An 18798-nucleotide genomic window follows, 5' to 3' on the forward strand; every position below is an offset into this window, starting at 1 on the left:
AAGAAGAGCAGATGGCTTCCGCGGTGAAAGGATGAGCGAGGGGAGCTGGATGAGGGATAGCAGGGAGCAGACAGAATGTAAAATCACTAAGTCAGAAACCTCAGCATCATCAATACCCATCAGCCTTCCATACGAGGGGGGCGGAAACACAGGGTAAATATCGCATTATTCAAGTGTTTCCTACTAAAACGACGACAACAACAATAAAGCGTATCTTCAGCTCTTTGCACATCTTTCCATGGGATATTCTTGCTAATGCGTTTGTCGCCCAACTCCTAGTATCCCTTCAGCAACCTTCTTCCAAAACCTGGTTTAAATTTCACTACCTTTACTCACCCCCAAATTTGGGGTTGGGGAGTGAAGAGAGGCTGAGGGGCAGGGAAGGAGAGGCACCCTTCCCCAACCCTTCCCGCTCCTGTTTCGTCCCCCTTACCCCCTCTCCCCACTACCGCCCCCAGTGCAAAAGCTCCCCAGGAGTGGAGCACCGGTTGGTTGCCGAGGCGCCAGCTACCCAGAGCTGAGTGCTGGGCGGGCGGAGCGGGGGCGGCGCCGAGCAGCGGGCGCGCCTATGAGGAGCTGTCCGGCCGCAGGGTGTTGATTCCCGCTCCGGCATCCACCGAGTGGGCGCTTGCGGTTGCAGTTGGATTTGGATTTGCATCTTTAAGGAGAGGGTGAGGAGGACGAGGCGGCTAGGCCTGCGAGCACCGCCAGCGGCAGCCGGGGGGACTTTAGCTCCAGCCTCAGCTCGAAGAAAACCGGCTACGGTTTGGTAGGGCGTGTGGGAGTGGGATGGAGTGAAGCGGCCAGTGCTTCTCCGAGGGGGTGGGTGGGAAGGGGTCAGCGTTCCGAGGAGAGAGAGGCAAGAAGCCTCGGCTGGCGTCTGCGAATTTGGGATTCGATTGGAAGAGACCGCTTACTCAGGGGAAATGGATTCTGTACCAAGGCTGCTCAGCCTTTTCACTTTGCTGTTCTCCAGCTTGTGGCATCCAGGATTAACAGCGACAAATTGTAAGTATCAGTCTGGAGCTGAGGGTAGCTAAGTGAGGTGGGAAACGTTAGCATTTGGAAAGACAAGCGTGTTCAATTGTGTCTGCTCTGAGCATTTGAAAAGCAAAAAGATGCTGGTTAGCGTGGTTCCATCACTGTAACCATACCAAAAGTTAGCAGAGCTCCAATGATCCAGCCTTCCTGGATTTTTTGCCCTCTCCCCAATCTCAAAGTTCAGGGGATATGGGAGGGGTCTTTTCCCTAAGCCTCCTGCGAGCTCCGTGTTCCGTGCCTGTGTGATTTCAGACAGGGCTTTTCCCTAGAAGGCCCCTGGTTCAGATTGTCTGCGCCTCCTGGGGCTGAGCTCTAGGGATAGAGATTCTCCCAGCCGCCACACTGGGTGACCGCAGCTCATCTCTGAATGCTACTGCCTAGGGTTTGCAGTATGCCCACTGCCTCACCATATAGGGCTCTTAGCTGTCTGCTAGGCAAAAGGCTCCAGTTGGGGTATCTTACAACCAATGGGTGTGGGTTTAACAGAATTGGGAGTTTTGGCCTAAGAATCATGGCCCAGTGTAGTCAAACCACAAGATCAATGGCTGTCCCTGTTACAGGGGGAAGAGCTTTGATGCACACATGCACACCTCACCTCCAAAATCTTTGTGCCAAATGAGTGTGCACTAAATGTGTACTCTGTTTTCCAAGCTCTAACCTCGGCAACTGCAGAACATTTAATTTAATAGGCAGGAAGGCTGGACACCTGGGGATCCACCACCTGCACTGTGTATTTAAAGAACTCATTTCTTCAAACTTGTATAAATCTCTAGAACCATTAGAGGTTTACACTCAATTGCTCAGCTGCCTCTCTGGGCAGAGAAAGGGAAGTTTTCCAGCTCTCGAAACTCCTAAATGAGTAGGAATGCAGTTAAGCAATCTGTATTTTTCCAAAGATGGTTTACCAAGGGCCCCCAAGTTTCTGGGCTTGCTCCACTATCGGCTAACCCCCTGGAACTTCAGAAATATTTAATAATAATGGTACATTTTGATACTATTTGTTGTAATCTGAACCAAAATTACTAGATAAAGGTAGTAAGACAACTCATCTCTGTGAGTCCCTCTGCTTCTCTCCTCACTTTCTTAGGTCTGAGAAGCTGTTGAATAAGATATTCAACCCAGAGTTACGCCTCAAAAGAAGAGATTTATACTGAAAACTGTCCAAAGCAGACCAATATAGTGGTAATGGCTTATAAAGTTCTTATTAAAGTTTGAATTCTAAAGCTGTGCTGAAGAGGTCAACCTCTCTAAAAGGGAGGACCCTAAGGCCCTTAGTTTAGAAATTATTTCAGAAAACAGGTAAGGACAGTTTAGAATCTGATTTTTCTTTTCCTCTCCGTCCTCCCTGACCTATCCCTGCTTTTCCTCCTCCTTTTTCTTCTCTTAAGTGAAATTGGCCCCATGGTGCTTTAGGGGAAAACAAACAAACAACAATAACAACAACAACAAAAAACATCTAAGTCCTTTAGGAAGAGGAAGTTAGGTATGGTGCTGAGCTAGTCTCTCTACCTCCTATAACAACACTAGAGGTCAGTATCGTCCTAATGATGCTAAGGTGTGGCAGAGAAAGGCAATTTTCCTTTAGCATACTTACCTATCTGAAAATACTGAATATTCTGAAGATATACAAAGATGGAAGGAGGAATAGGATAAATAGATTAAACATACTCTATAGGGATAGGATTTGGGATTTCTTATGTAGTACACTTTCTTAAGAGCAAGGAAAAGTATAAATTGTTGAATGACATTTTCTGTAAATTAATTGAATTATGGTTAATATGTTATCATAATGCTTATAAAATCTCTGTGATATGGATTTAGGGTTCATGCTTATCATAACTGATATAGCAATAAAGCTGATTCTGAATTTTAAAGTGAAACTTTGTGATAATGAGCTTTAATATTTCATCACTGACAGTTTAATTTCCTTATTTTCAATCAACATTTCAATTGAATGCACCCTCTTTGCTAAATATTTTGGGCTCAATGTTCTTAAAAAACAATGATAAATATTTTTATTATGCCGAAAACATATTAGTTCAATGAACAATTAACTAGCATCAAAAAATTGCTTCTGAACTCAGTAGGTCTTGGTAGTCTTCAGAGACTGTGATGTAAAACCTCTAAGGAAAAATAAAAAAAGAACATTCCACAGTTCGTCTAGACATCTATTGTCTACACTCTTCATCCATTAAATATAGGGCTTTGATTTCCCATCTAGTATAATTCATTAATGTTCACATGCGTAAGTTGAAGAACAGTCAGTTTGTACAAGTTTATAAATTATTTGGAGAAATTCCTTTTTCAAGTTTATTCTTAGTATATTTTGAAATATTTTTTCATATCATTGTGACAGTAGCTTTGGAAATGGATTAGTTATCCGAGGTGCTCCATGGTATCAGTATGCTTGTGAACTTTATTCAAATAAAATTAACTTTTGTTTTCATTCTTCAAAAAAATTGTTGTTATTGTTGTATGTATGATGTGTGTGTGTGTGTTTAATTTTCTCATAATCTTACAAAAACTTGGACATTTATCTGTAGGAAAAAATGAATGCTTACCCAACTATAGATTTTAAACATTACTAATTAAACAACATTAAAATGAAGTCAGGTTAGAAGGCCAGCTACAGTATAGATATTATGAACTTCTGCAGAGAATATAATTGCCAAGCAGTAATAAAACTCTGGAAACTCTCCCAGTCCAGATTTTCAGGATATTAAATAGCTATAACACTTTCTTTGGATTTACCCTGAGGGAATTAATTTCAAATGAAGATATGATAAGCCAGTGTTAAATGAAAAAACCTTTTATATGTAATAATCAATTCCTTGAACACAAGGAGAAACAATGTGACTTGCTTGTTAATTAAAGTGAAACCAGGAGTCTGAAATGCTGTGGAGTTCTAGCCCTACTTATTCCACAGCTAAGATGTCAAATGCCCATTGGGTTATGCAACCTTCCTGTGTTCACATGCTTGGGTATAAAATGGCAATTGAGATATGTGTCTACTCCCATACTGAACAACTGCTTAATATTTAACTGAGAAGATTAATCAAATATTAGATATGCTGAAAGAACATTATAATGGGAAAACTTTCATTCAGAAGATAAGAGAAATGCATGGGACACTAGTAGGGTCATTATTCACTTTTTTTAATAACAATTATCAGATGTTATGTGATTATAAAAAGCCTTATTTTTCACCAGTGAGTCAGTTCAAATATCTGTTTATTGTTACATATTAAGTTCACACAGATAATACACTTGAGAGAGAAATAAAACAGACAAGTAAAACTCTTCATTCTAGCCCTTTCATTACAGAACTTTATCCAAAATATACAAGGATGCCAATTATATTCACAGATATCTTCAAATAAAGAGATGCACTATAGCTTCATTCATCGGACGTTTATGCACAAACCCAATCAATGGTAATATTATATAGATAAAACACAGATCCGACTGATTTCTTTCAACAGGAAAGTGTTAGTGGTATACTTTTTGTGGTATTTGTAGTCAGCAGAAGTAAAAGAAGTATATAATGTTCATTTAGAAGAGTCCTAAAATTTTTCCCATGGTTGAATATGCTTGGTTTTGACAATCTATCATATGAATTCTCTTTCATTTCTCTTTGGTTCACAGGCCTGCGCTCAATCCACCCAGCTACACCAGCCAGCTCTTGCATTTCTCTTAACAGAGCCCTGCTTATTCCCTGACCCCTGCCAAACCAGATTCCTGTTTCCACTATGGAAAATGTAAAGGAAAAACTAGACTAACAGTTTTCACAAAAGGGTACAGAATTATGAAAAACTTTGTTTCTATAAGAATAAGCCCCCCACACTTATTCTCAATCTAATGAAAAAAAATGTTCTTTAAATTGCAAGTTTTCATTTTTCTCTGCTCCTCTTGCCCTTGCCCTTTTTTTCTTTAGTGATATCCAGTTATCTCTACTACATTGCTTTATTTTTCATTGCCACTTTTTACAAAACAAAGTAATGTGATATTGTTTGAAATGTTTCTAAAAACCTTTAGTTAGGTAATTCAAAGCCCTGTAGCTTATATGTCAGAAATCTGCTGAAATATGTCTTTTATGCATGAGCTAATTATTCTTGTTATGTAGGAAAGTAGGGAAGGAGTCTAGTTATCTAAAAGGCCAGAATAGTTATTCACCCAGTAGTACATTATTTTGAAACTTTGGTGTACTTATTTAGAGCCAGTAATGACATTTTTAATTCATAAGAAAGCTGTCTTCATTCATCAAAGCTCTGACATTGTCTGGCTGGTGTCCTTGTAAAATTATTGACTTATCCTAATGTTCTTGGTGTATTAAGTAAAGGAATTGGATCAAATAATTATTAAGGACCTATTTCATCATAATGTATTTTCATTTTTAACTGCTGATGTTGCCTACTGGTCATTCCATTTGAATACTTCTGGGATGATTGTACTCAAAAGTTGTTAGGCAATTTTATTTATAAGAACAACAACATAATAAGTTTTAATTCCTACTAACTGCTGTGCACTTCGTGTCTCTCACTTCATATGCTAAATCCATATAATTTGTCCATGCAACACTACTAGGTAGACTTTATTAAATTCATTTTATAGATGAGTAAATTTAAGGTTAATAGAAGATAATAATTTTTCCAGGACCATAAAGCTAAATGAAATAATTCAATATCTGGAAGTATATTACCTATCTCCAAAAACCACACTCTTTGCAAGATATGAAATGAATTCCTGTGAACTTAGGATTTGTGTGAGCAACTGTGGGAAGTTGCCTTGGGATTCCTATGATTAGTCTCTGTAGCTCTATTCTTAGCAAAGGTCATGGAGGTCACTGTTTCCACCAGAGTAAACTTCTAAGTCATACCTTTGAAAACAACCAAACATTTGAAATCTGTATCTGATATAAAAGGCCACATATCATAATGGTCAAAGATAAGAATTTCACATCTGACATGAGATGCTTTATTTTTTTAAAGTTTCCATAAAAACTTGGTAAGAAAAGGGCATAGTCTTGATGAAGTCTTGTGACCACACACACACACACACAAACACATACAAACCAATACCATGAAAGGTACCTCTATTGGTGCCATGTCTTGTCAGTTTATAGATGTCAAAGCAAACATGTTAATTAAATAGCATGTATAATAAGCTCCTTATCCAAGAACAAGGCTGGTCCTGATCTGGCACTGCCTAATACTAAATTACATATTGACCACTCCTTCCCAATCCCTTAATTTCTAACTTTATGGAACTCCTTCATACTCAACAAACAAACCATGTTTTCTCATATCTCCTTGCATCATTTATTATTATATTGTCTACTTAGGTTAGAATGCCCTTTCCCATCTTCCCAACCTTTTTTTTATCTTCTCTTACTCTGTCCCAACTCTGCACACACTCACACACACACACACACACACACACACTTTTCCCAGGCTGGGTCAGCTGCCCTTATATATTACTATTATATTTCTATAGCACTTCCTATAAACTTTGTCTCCTGGATTAAATGGCAAGTTCCCTGATTATCATATTTTATTTGAATGTTTATATTGAATAACTAAAACATTGGACAAAGGAATGGATAAAGTAATACATGAATGGTCTCCAACTAAGAATTTTTGTTTCTAAGTTAAAATACTTCTGTGGTTTTGCAGCTAGATTCTGCTTAAAGTTATTTGTTTAATGTTTGTTTCTTAAACAAATATTACTTATTGCTTTTGGAGATGCTGAGAAGTAATTAGCATGTGGGCTTCTACGTGAAAGAGCAGGCATTCAGATCATTCTGTTGAACATGACAGCCGGTGAATGGGCCTGCACTCACACATGCTGTATGGTTCCAGGACCTCATTGCTGACATGGTTCTACCTGTGTGTCAAATGTTGGTTCCTACCCCAGAAAGCTGCTGCATCTCTCTGATCTCAGTACAAAGTTTGAGCTGTTTTATTAACTTGCTTTTGTAGTCTTAATGAGCGTTTCCTAAACAGACTGTAGATTTACACATATATAAGAACTTGTCTACATAGTCCAGGGTTCAGTATAAATGGAAAAGCTTAGGTTCTATTTAATTGGTTTTTAATAATAAATCACTGGAAAGATTCTTTTTAATCACAAACTTACAATATTACTCTGATAACATTACTGAGTCTCCAGTGTCATCTTATCAAACTGTGCCTGAGAGAAGATTTAAGTGTTAATGGTTTGTGTGTGTTACTCACTTCAAAAACTTTTTGAAGAAATTAGTCCCAACTAAAGGTTCTCTCTCAAAACTCATTTTTTTGTGTTTTATTAAAAATAAATCTGGAGAAATAAAGATGACAAAGAAGATACAGTCCATAACCCCAAGAAACTTTGAACCTGGGCAGCTAGAAAAATAAAATTTTGAACATGTCAAAGTGATAAATGCTATGACAAAGGCAAGCGGTATATAATACAAGGCATGAAAGAGAATTTGAAAGTGACTGGGGCATCAAGGCAAGCTCTCTGGGAAAAATAAAAAGTAACTCAAGACTTAAAATCAGACTTCACTTTCACCAGCTGGGGAAATGCAGAGATTATTGTAGGTTTTCTGTGTGAAAGCATGAGATTGAGATATGTAGGAGTGGCTCAGAGGCATAGGAATAGAAGAAGAAACTACAGGCAAGCATGGGGCTTTTTCATTTTTACTGTTAAAGCTATGGAGAGTGATTGAAAGATTTTGTACATGTAATTAGATATACATAATCAGATTCCTGTTTTTAAAAGTTTACTGTGGAAAATAGATAAGAGTGAGCCAAGACTAATATTAAGAAAAACAGTTAAGAGATTATTACAATAACTCAGATGATAATTTATAAGGGCCTAAAGAAGGAAGTTTCATAATCTTCAAAGGTTACAAAGAATTAGAAAGAAAATAATGGCCAAGTAAATTATAAAAATAGAAATACATGAGCTAGTACACTCACAGAAGGCACAGATTTGTGGTTGAAATGTATTCTACACCTGCTCCCATTGTTTTTGACACATGAAAACTATAGATGCTAGAAAAGGTGCTATGTTCTCTGAAATGAAGTTTTTCTCTGGGAATGCCAAATGACTTTGTTCTCAGTGCAGTATATTTTATATTTGCATGGCACAATAGAGCATATATTGTCTGTATTCAGCATCTCGATGCATCTTCTAATCTGTAAACTATGCTGATTTTGTCAGCAGGGTGAGAACTAGTCATTAAATGACTTGTAATTAAACCTTCACATCCCCATTTTCACTCACCCTCTGGCGGGGGTGAACAGGGAGCAACTGTCCATGGTTGCTCAGTGGAAAGAGAAACAAGACAGAAACAAGGGGAATTGAGTGTGCCACATTGACTTGCTATCATTAGTGTTTGATTTTCTGGCATAAATTCCATGTCTCTACATTTCTAGTTGCTTTCGTGCATATTCTTGGGGGTTGATTAATGCCATCTGTTCACTGGATCAGCTGAATTGATTGAGTTTTAAAGGATGACACTAGTAATGTTGAAGATAGAAAGAAAGTACAGGGAAATGCCAAAACACCACCCATGATGTATATTATTTTTATCTATCTACCTTTGGAAGCAGAAATATTCCTTTGAGGACAGTCTAAGGAAATCTACCTAACAGAGAGATGCTTGTAGGTGCTAGTCTAGGCTACTATTAATGTATACGTTCAGTTCCCTCCCTTCCTCCCATTCTCTTCCTCCCTCCCTCAAAGTTTTCCTTCCTCTCTTCCCCACTCCTCTCTGCCATGTGGCCATGTATTTTGGGTGTTACTGCTGGCTTTTCTCTGAGCTCATGATTGTCATAAAATGTGAGAGCAGAGGAGAAAAAAGTCTGTTGGATCCAGTGCTGCCCTGCAAAACCATGTGGGCACAATCACCAAATGTGAAGTCTCTCAACAAAGCTTATTCTGAGGGCAGGACTGACAGGCATCTGCCACCCACTGGCACTTGGGAAAACCCACCTGCTTATAACACCCCCACCCATCTGTCCCCAAACAACTCTTTTGCTAACTCCATTAGTCCCCTGAAGCTGTAAATATGGGGAAAAGCCATTCAGTTCATTGGAGATAAGCATTATGACATAGAGTCTCACTGGGAGAAAAAAAATACGTGAATGTAAATCTATACTTAACCATACTTGACTGAGAGAAATAGACCATTTGCAGAAAAGAAGCTTATAGAGGAGAGTACTAGGTATCTGAAAGAGGGGAAGAGAATGTTCTGAGTTGGGGAAGAACAGAGAATAGAATGTTCAGCATGTCCAAGACAAGTGTTTCAGCTTCCTGATTTTGTCCTCCATATGTAATATAAAGGGCTAACCCTCCAACATAGACAGGTTAGATCAAACCCAAGTAGAGAGAGCAAGCCTGAATTAGGGGCAATATTGGGGCAAGCCCCTGAATATTGGCACCCAGGTCAATGCTCCCTTAATAATCTCATTCCTCTGACTCCTAACTTTAGTGAGAGAAATAGAACTTAGCCTCCATCACTAAGACCTTCTCAAAGATCCCTAATGATAATTAATGAGACTAGAAGTGGTGAAAGATTACAAATTAAATTGTTGAATGCCTGGATTCAGTCTTGCTTTCTCATTTTGATTGGACAGTTAATTGTAATCATATGCTTGAGCGTATGCTTAGAGTACCATCCATTAGAAAATCACATTGCATGTAGATCTACACAGCACTCACATACAAAAATAATATTCCAAGTGAATTCCAAATGATCTTGCTTCTCATTCTTAATAGAATTTAATATAATAAATAATGTAAGATTATATATATACATACATATAGATTATACACACACATATACATACACAAACACACACACATATATGTCTGATTTACTTTAGCTTTCATGGTTAATATACAGGTAGAATTTTACATTGGTATATGTTCTTTATGAACTGGTTACTTTGCTAAATGTCAAAATTTATTATTCTTCAAGGTCAGTATTGACTTGGGTGTCACATTTGTGAATATTTACCTGTCTAGATAATAAATTGAAATGGGCATCTGGATGAAAATGAGTATTTATTTATTTTCTGAAATTAAATGAGTTTTGCCAAAGAGATGGATCAATGCCATTGGGAGGTGTGCAGACATGTTCTACAGCCACTGCTCTGTTTAGGATGGCATTCTGTAAATGGATTATGCATTTAGATTGACTGTTTTTTTTTTTTATTGTTCTATTGCAATTGTCCCAGTTTTCCCCCATTGTTCTCCTCTGCCCTCCCAACCCCCCACCCTGCTCCCACGGTCAGCCCCCATCCTGTTCTCCATGTCCATGGGTCATTTATACCTGTTCTTTAACTAGACCCTTCCCCTTCTTTCCTCCCTTATCCCCCTCCCCGCTCTCCTCCAGTCCCTGCCAGTCTGTTCCTTGTTTCCATGCCTCTGGTTCTATTTTGCTCTTTTGTTTGTTTTGTTCATTAGGTTCCACTTATAGGTAAAATCGTATGGTATTTGTCTTTGGCTGCCTAGCTTGTTTCACTTAGCATAATACCCTCCAGCTCTATCCATGCTATCGTGATAGATCCTTTTTTCTTTCTGCTGCATAGTATTCCATTGTGTAAATGTTACTGTTTTTTTTTTTTTTCCTTTCACATGATTCTTTTATCTAGTAGACAGAATGCAAAACTTTCCAGTATGTTTAGCTTGACATTTTAATAACATAATCAGGAGGTAATGATACTCGAGCATTTGGATAATAAGTGTACATGAGATTAAAGCTCCTTCCACAATAATCAATTTATAGAAGAATACAGAAAGATACATAAAATTACAAAGTTGTGTCTTAGGTTTTGAGTTATTGATTTGTTATTTTGAAGTAACCTTAGGTTATGTCATGCGCTTTGGAGACATGATATGTGTGCGTGCCTGTACATGTGTGTATATTTGTAATGGTACTCACTTCTTTTTTTTTTTTTTTTTGTACTCACTTCTTTATTAACAAAAGTTAGTACCACATGTTTAGGATTTTTAAAATTATTGATTGACTTTAGAGAGGGAGAAAGAGGAAAGGAGAGAGAAAGAGGGGGGCAGGAGAGAGAGAGAGACAGAGACAGAGGCCTTGTTTTGTTGTTCCATTGATTCATGCATTGGTTGTTTCTTGTATGTGACCTGACCAGGGATCACTCCTACAACCCTGGGGTATCAGGATGACACTCCAGCCAAGTGAGCTAGCTGGCCAAGGTCTAGGCATCATTTAATATATCAAGCCAGGTTGATTTATTTTTCTAAAATTATGAGTCTATAATAAAATATTTCATGTTCTTGTCATCACTGGTTTATCAATTTTGAGTACTATGTAGCTATATATATATACAGAGTAATAATTTGTCTTAAAAATAACTGGTAAGGCATTTCTAGACAAGTATAATTATGACAGGTGCTGTGTGCTGTTATATATACATGGAATACATATATGATTTGCTATGCAAGTATCCATACACATTGACTTCCTGGTCGTGCCCTTTATAAAAATTGGTTTTGTTTAGATGTCATATCAGCAAATCTTTTTCAGTTGTTAATGATCTGATAAAAGACCTGCACTTAGGAAAGAATGCCATAATTAAGCACAGACTGTGGCTTAGTAGTCAAGGGAATAAACCATTTTGAAAATTAATTAGTCAAGTTAATCCAAGAAACATTTGAGCAAGTGAAACAAAATCAATTGAAGGGAAGAATTGTAGAACTCTATTGATGTTCTCACCCTTGTCAATACATTGTTTGGGGTAAACACCTCTGTTTTCTGCATAAATATCTGTTTTTATTGAAAAATTCAGTTTGACTTATATCTATATAAGGGTTTCTATACCTAAGTATTTTGTAACTGCTTTTATAAAATAGTATCACTTTGTATATGGTGAAATAAAAATACCTCACTTGGCCAACGAAAGTCTCATGGTAGTTACATACCACCCAACTTTCATCCCAGTTAGAAACTAAAGCAGATACCACCTCTGCTTTGTGTGTGTGTGTGTGTGTGTGTGCTAAGAAGGTTTGATTCCTAGAAGCCAGAGACCCTGGAGAGTTCTCCAGCATGCATGTGTATGTACATGCACACACCTGCACAAAGCACACATATACACTTACTGTTGAGTACTTTAGTTACTGTTTCTCTCATAAGACAAACTGGACCTGGCTGTATTAGATCAGTAGTTATCATTTAGAAGCAGTGTTGCCCCAGGGGTATTTGGTAATATCTGGAGACATTTTTGGTTGTCACAACTGGGAGCTTGCTACTGGAATCTAGTGGGTAGAGGCCAGGGATGTTAGTAATCATCCAACAATGCACAGGGATGTACCCCACAACCTATAATTATCTAGCCCCAAATGTCAAGAAAGACAACGTTTAAGGAAACTCTGTTTAGATCTGTTGGTCACTTGTGATCATCACATGTTAATTGGGGAAAAAAACCCACCCCCCTTTGAAAAAAATCCCTTCTTCTGACATGTAGTCCTGTACCAAGATACTCATGAGAGGAAGTAAATCTTGGTTCTGATTTGGCCCCTTATTGGCTGTGTGACTTTGTGCTTATGATTACACATTTTCCCCAAATAAGGATGATGATATCTACCCAGATTATCTATAAATGTGAATAACACATGAGATAGAAGTGTCTTTGGAGAAGCTGTACACACATATTTTGATATATTGATATTCATATTAATTTTTATTATTTGGAGAAGTAATTATCTGACTGTACTATCCCCACAGTTTTTAACATACAAGGGATAACAGGGTGATGTGGGTGCAATGTGATAAGAATCAGGGGGACATGTGCTAGCTGGGAATTACAAAGGTAAATTTCATAACATCTTTTAGTTTTTCTAGGTGCCTTTTTGGTAATGTTCAGTCTCATCTTGAAAACTATCTGGTCAGGTCACCTTTGGTAGAGTGCCATGCATTAGCTAAAGTTCTTTTATAATACAACATTTCCTAACTCTGTCATTATTTTTCTCTTCATGGGCCCCCTCTGGCACACATATATATTTGAGAAGTTCTGGGATGAAACTAAAGGTGCCAAAGTGGTCTATGCAAGTGCTTCTGAAGTGACATAAAGACATGGGTCAGGAAAGGCTATACATCAATTAATTCAGAAGACATTTTCTATCTTATTTAGCAGCTCAGTGATTAGATAAAAATACTAGCTTTGATCTCTTATCTGCTCTAATCTAATCTTAAATTTTGAAATCAATTGAAGTAGACACACAGTCTTTGATTTGTCTTTTCAATGGAAATGAAGTGGCTGGCTTTTGCCTTGGTCTCTATTGGACTCCACTTTTTTCAAAAGCAGGTTGGAAAATCAGAGGCTGAAGAGTTGGGAAATGCAGACCTTTAAAGTTGTTGTAGTCTAGCCATGACCTGTATAACCTATGTAGATGTGCATATTCCCTCAAAGCATTCAAGACCAGTGGCTGCTTCATCGTATTTCTTTCTTATAAACACACACACACACACACACAATGACTTCACAGGACAGCTCATGTTCCTCCTCAAAAGCCATAATTACCAGGGTGTCTGTCTTTCCTTCCACTGTACCTTAATCCATCTACAAGTAGAACCAATCCAGTCCCCTGACCTCTGCTCACTGGAACATCTCTAACCACAGCTTCTCCCTTACTACCATGACTATTCTGCAACCACCTAAGGATAACAAACCTGTTTCTCTTGATCTTCTTACCTCTTCTTTTTCTTTAATTTTTCCTGAGACATGGTTCTTCCTTTTTGGGCTTCCCATATAAGGTTCCCTCGTTTTGTATATATTGTTTTGTGTCAATGTTCTTTTCAAAATATAATATTCAGAATAAATCACAATTGTTCCTTCAATCTAGATCATTGTGGCTGTGGGTGTCACAGTGTGATGGCCATTAAGAAACCAGGGTTGCAGAGAAGAGTCAGGTAGCTTTTACAATAGCATAAATCTTAAAGTCAAAAATAAATCAAATTGGAAAGTCCCAAGAGCTTTATTATCCACAGGCTCCTGTTGTCCCTCCTTTGTCTCACTTACTATTTTTATTTAATTAGCCCTCAAATGATATAAATGGTTCTGCTCACTTTGTTCAAGAATATCTTGCAGGATGTTATCTTGATGGATTCTCCTAAATTTAGTGAACTGTAAACTCTCATCTTACTTCTACCTGCATAGATCTTACCCATGATCCATTCTAGTTTTCAATTGTCCAATCTTAATTAATTTTGCTATCCTGTAAACTCTGAAAGCCTACACAATATACTTTGAATCTTTAGGATCTTAATACTGCCTTTTATCAGTCTCCACTTTTCTTTTCATTCAGAATTTGTCCAATTACACTACAATGTGTGGAATTACTTTTTATATAGTCTCTGTTTGTAATAATAGTAGCTACCATTATTGACTGCCTACTGTGTGCCAGACCTTTTCATTAATACCCATTGCTACTAATCTGCCACACAACCTCATGCAGTTAATGTTTCCTAAGAAACTTTAGTTTAAAGAAGCTAAATAATTTTTCCAAATCTATACAACTGTTACTCAATTTTATGTAGTTGATCTGAGATCCAACCCTGGTCTCTGGTTCCAAAACATTATGCTGTTTCCAACCAAGAAAGGATTTTAAACCCTGGCTAGGAGCTGAATTCCCAATATTCTATTTCATTGGAGGAAACCATATTCACTTCACAAATATTTTTAAGTACCAGTTTCAAACTAGGAACTAATTTTAAATTTTTGTGAAGAAACACATTAGACTACTTAATATGAACCATGGCTACTAGCAGAGCAGAAGGCAGAGTCCCATCCGCCAGAGATTCCGTGTTACAGGGAGGATGATTTGTATTGGCTCCTAGTCAGTAGTCCCCATCTCTGCTTAAACACTTGCTTACACTTTTCAAAAAGTCCTATAGTTGTTCTTATCTCCTCAACAGTCATAATGTAGATGCTGTGAAATGATCACAGCATGTTTGGGATGCATATCACTCAGGGTAACATTATCACTGAACCCAAGCTTCTCAATTGTATCTGTAGCACCATCCACCACAGAAGGAAGCAATAATAATGCAGAAACACACACACAGGCAGACTTGCACATACACATACAAGGCACATCAAAAGGAAAGCCCATATTTATGGAGCATCAATATCCTTGAAGGCCTAAGAAATGCATATTATTTTAATATTAAAGAACCGACACAACTGATTTCTGTATATTCATTTTCTATCCTGCTGTTTTATTGAATTCACTTATTAATCATATTAATTTTGGTGGATTCTTTAAACAATTTTTAAATATATTTATTGATTATGCTATTACAGTTGTCCCATTTCCCCCCTTCACTCCACTCCATCCTGCCCACCCCCTCCCTCCCACATCCCCCCCCCTATAATTCATGTTCATGGGTCATACTTATAAGTTCTTTGGCTTCTACATTTCCTATACTATTCTTACCCTCCCCCTGTCTATTTTCTACCTACCATTTACACTACTTATTCTCTGTACCTTTTCCCATTCTATCCCCCTCCCACTCCCCTGTTGATAACCCTCCATGTAATCTCCATTTCTGTGGTTCTATTTCTGTTCTAGTTGTTGGCTTAGTTTGCTTTTGTTTTGGTTTTAAGTGTGGTTGTTAATAACTGTGAGTTTGCTGTTTTTACTGTTCCTATTTTTTATCTTCTTTTTCTTAGATAAATCCCTTTAACATTTCATATAATAAGGGCTGGGTGATGATGAACTCTTTTAACTTGACCTTATCTGAGAAGCACTTTATCTGCCCTTCCATTCTAAATGATAGCTTTGCTGGATACAGTAATCTTGGATGCAGGCCCTTGCCTTTCATGACTTGGAATACTTCTTGCCAGTCCCTTCTTGCCTGTAAGGTCTCTTTTGAGAAATCAGCTGACAGTCTTATGGGAACTCCTTTGTAGGTAACTGTCTCCATTTCTCTTGCTGCTTCTAAGATTCTCTCCTTCTGTTTCATCTTGGGTAATGTAATTATGATGTGCCTTGATGTGTTCCTCCTTGGGTCCAGCTTCTTTGGGACTCTCTGAGCTTCCTGGACTTCCCAGAAGTCTATTTCCTTTGCCAGACTGGGGAAGTTCTCCTTCATTATTTGTTCAAATAAGTTTTCAATTTTTTTGTTCTTCCTCTTCTCCTTCTGGCACCCCTATATTTCGGATGTTGGAACATTTCAAGATGTCCTGGAGGTTCTTAAGCCTCTCCTCGTTTTTTTGAATTCTTGTTTCTTCGTTCTTTTCTAGTTGGATGTTTCTTTCTTCCTTCTGGTCCACACCATTCATTTGAGTCCCAGTTTCCTTGCCATCACTCTTGGTTCCCTGTACATTTTCCTTTGTTTCTCTTAGCATAGCCTTCATTTTTTCATCTAATTTGTGACCAAATTCAACCAATTCTGTGAACATCCTGATTACCAGTGTTTTGAACTGTGCATCTGATAGGCTGGCTATCTCTTCCTTGCTTAGTTGTATCTTTTCTGGAGCTTTGATCTGTTCTTTCATTTGGGTCATTTTTTTTTGTCTTGGTGTGCCTGTTACGTGAAGGGGCAGAGCCTTAGGTTTTCACCAGGGCGGGGTAATGCTGGTAGCTGCACTGTGAGGCTGTACATGGAGGAGGGGCTGAGAGGAAGTAATGGCACTTGCTCCACTCTCTGCCAGATTTCAGTCACTCCCTCCACTACCCACAATCAAATTGGGCCCTTTCGGTGCTGATTCCCGAGTGGGTGGGCTTGTGCATTCTCTAGGCCCTTGTGGCTCTCTCCAAGGCACTCTTCTCTGAGGCTGGGAGTTTCTCCTGCTGCCACCTCAACCCCCTCAGGTGTTTTTAATCAGAGGTTTGAGGCTTTATTTCCTGGCACTGGAGTCCTGGGTTGTGCAGTCTGTTTCACTCCCCTGCCGTTCCACCTGGTTTATCTATGCGCGAATGTGGGGCCTCTGGGTCTGCTAGCTGCCGTACTGCCTGCCCAGTCCCACAAGCCACCACTTAGCTGGGTCTGCCAGCGGCTGCCTTGCCATGAGTCCTCTGGGCCCGCTGCCTGTGTCCGCCCCTCCTACCAGTCTGGATGAATGTTTCTTCTTTATCTCCTTGGTTGTCGGACTTCCATACAGTTGATATTCTGTCAATTCTGGTTGTTTTTTGTTTTTAAATTGTTGTTGTCCTTCTTTTGGTTGTGCGAGGAGGCATAGTGTGTCTACCTATGCCTCCATCTTGGCCAGAAGCAAAATTTTGGTGGATTCTTTAGGGTTTTTAATATGTAGTTTCTTGCCACTTGCAAATAGTGACAGTTTTACTTCTTCCTTTCCAATATGACTAACTTTTATTTCTTTTTCTTGTTTGACTGCTATGGCTAAGATTTTCAGCACTATCTTTGTCATGTTGGTGATTTTAGAGGAATGGCTTTCAGTTTTTCACCACTGAGTATGATTTATGTTGAGGTATGTTCCTTCTATACCCATTTTGCAGAAAGTTTTCATTATGGATCTTAAATTTCGTCAAATCCTTTTTCTGCATGTATCAAGATGATCATATGATTTACCTGTGATTTTGTTGATGTGTTGGATCACATTAATTGTTTTGTGGATTTTGAATCACCCTTGCATTCCTGTTATAAATACGATGTTTTCATGGTATATAATCCTTTTAATGTATTGATGAATTTGGTTTGCCAGTATTTTGTTGAGAATTATTGCATCTATATTCATCAGGAATTTAGGCCTGTAATATGTTCTCTCTCTCTCTCTCCCTCTCTCTCTCTCTCTCTCTTTCTCTTTGTCTCTCTCTCATATTGTCTTTGTCTGGTTTTGGTATCAGGATAATTTTGGCTTCATACAATGGCATTAGAAGTGCTTCTTCCTCTTCAGCTTTTTGGAATGATTTTAGAAGAGTAGGTATTAATTAGTATTTTTTAAATAGTTGATGGAACTTCTCTGTGAAGTCATTTGGTTCTGGGCTTTTTTGTGTTGTTTTGATTATTGTTTCAATTTCACTGCTAGTAATTCGTCTTTTTGGATTACCTGTTTCCTCCAGGCTTATTTTATTTTTTCACAAATATTTTATTTATTGATTTTTAAAGAGAGGGGAAGGGAGGGAGAAAAAGAGGGAGACAAACATCAATGTGTGGTTGCTTCTCTCACACCCCCACTGGGAGCCTGGCCCACATCCGAGGCATGTGCCCTGACTGGGAATCAAACTGGCTACCCTTTGGTTCATGGGATGACACTCAGTACACTGAACTACACTAGCCAGAGCATTGGTTTATTGTAGATGGTCTTATGTTTCTAGAAACTTATTTATTTTTTCTAGATTAGTCAATTTATTTGGCATATTAGTGTTTATAATATTTTTTAACAATCCTTTGCATTTCAGTGGTGTTGGTTGTAACCTCTCCTCTTTAATTTCTGAGTTTCTTTATTTAGGTTCTTTCTCTTATTTTCTTGCTAAGTCTTGCAAGAGGTTTGTTAATTTTATTTATCTTTTCAAGGAATTATCTTAGCATTTTCTATCTTTTTTATTGTTTTTACAGAAACTGCAGATATGTTATAGAGTAGAATATGAAATCTTACACAATTTTCAAATAAACCATGAAATTTCAAACATGTCTCTGGCTTCAAAATATGTACCTATTGGTTCAAGCTTAGTAGGTTTATTCTTCTCTGACTTAGAGACTTCTCAGGAAAAACCTTTGTAAAATGTATCCTGGATCAATCTCTTCGGGATTATATAAAGATTTTTAGCTTGGTCTCC

The 18798-nt window shown here is 38.1% G+C and overlaps 1 protein-coding gene across 3 annotated transcripts in view; it reads left to right on the forward strand.

Annotated features, from left to right (window-relative positions):
- Positions 1-571: 571 nt before the first annotated feature.
- CNTNAP5 (contactin associated protein family member 5) overlaps positions 572-18798 on the forward strand; it is a 981662-nt gene continuing 963435 nt past the window's right edge. The window contains exon 1 of one of the 3 annotated variants that reach the window (XM_045203156.2): positions 572-1008. In XM_045203156.2, the coding sequence (XP_045059091.2) occupies positions 927-1008 (82 nt within the window). In that variant the 5' untranslated portion in view covers positions 572-926. Of the gene's footprint in view, positions 1009-2211; positions 2224-18798 lie in introns of those variants that run through there. The other 2 variants (XM_053918555.1, XM_053918556.1) reach the window with 2 other exon arrangements.

The sequence above is a fragment of the Desmodus rotundus genome, chromosome 2 (genome assembly GCF_022682495.2).
Source record: "Desmodus rotundus isolate HL8 chromosome 2, HLdesRot8A.1, whole genome shotgun sequence".
Taxonomy (NCBI): Eukaryota; Metazoa; Chordata; class Mammalia; order Chiroptera; family Phyllostomidae; genus Desmodus; species Desmodus rotundus.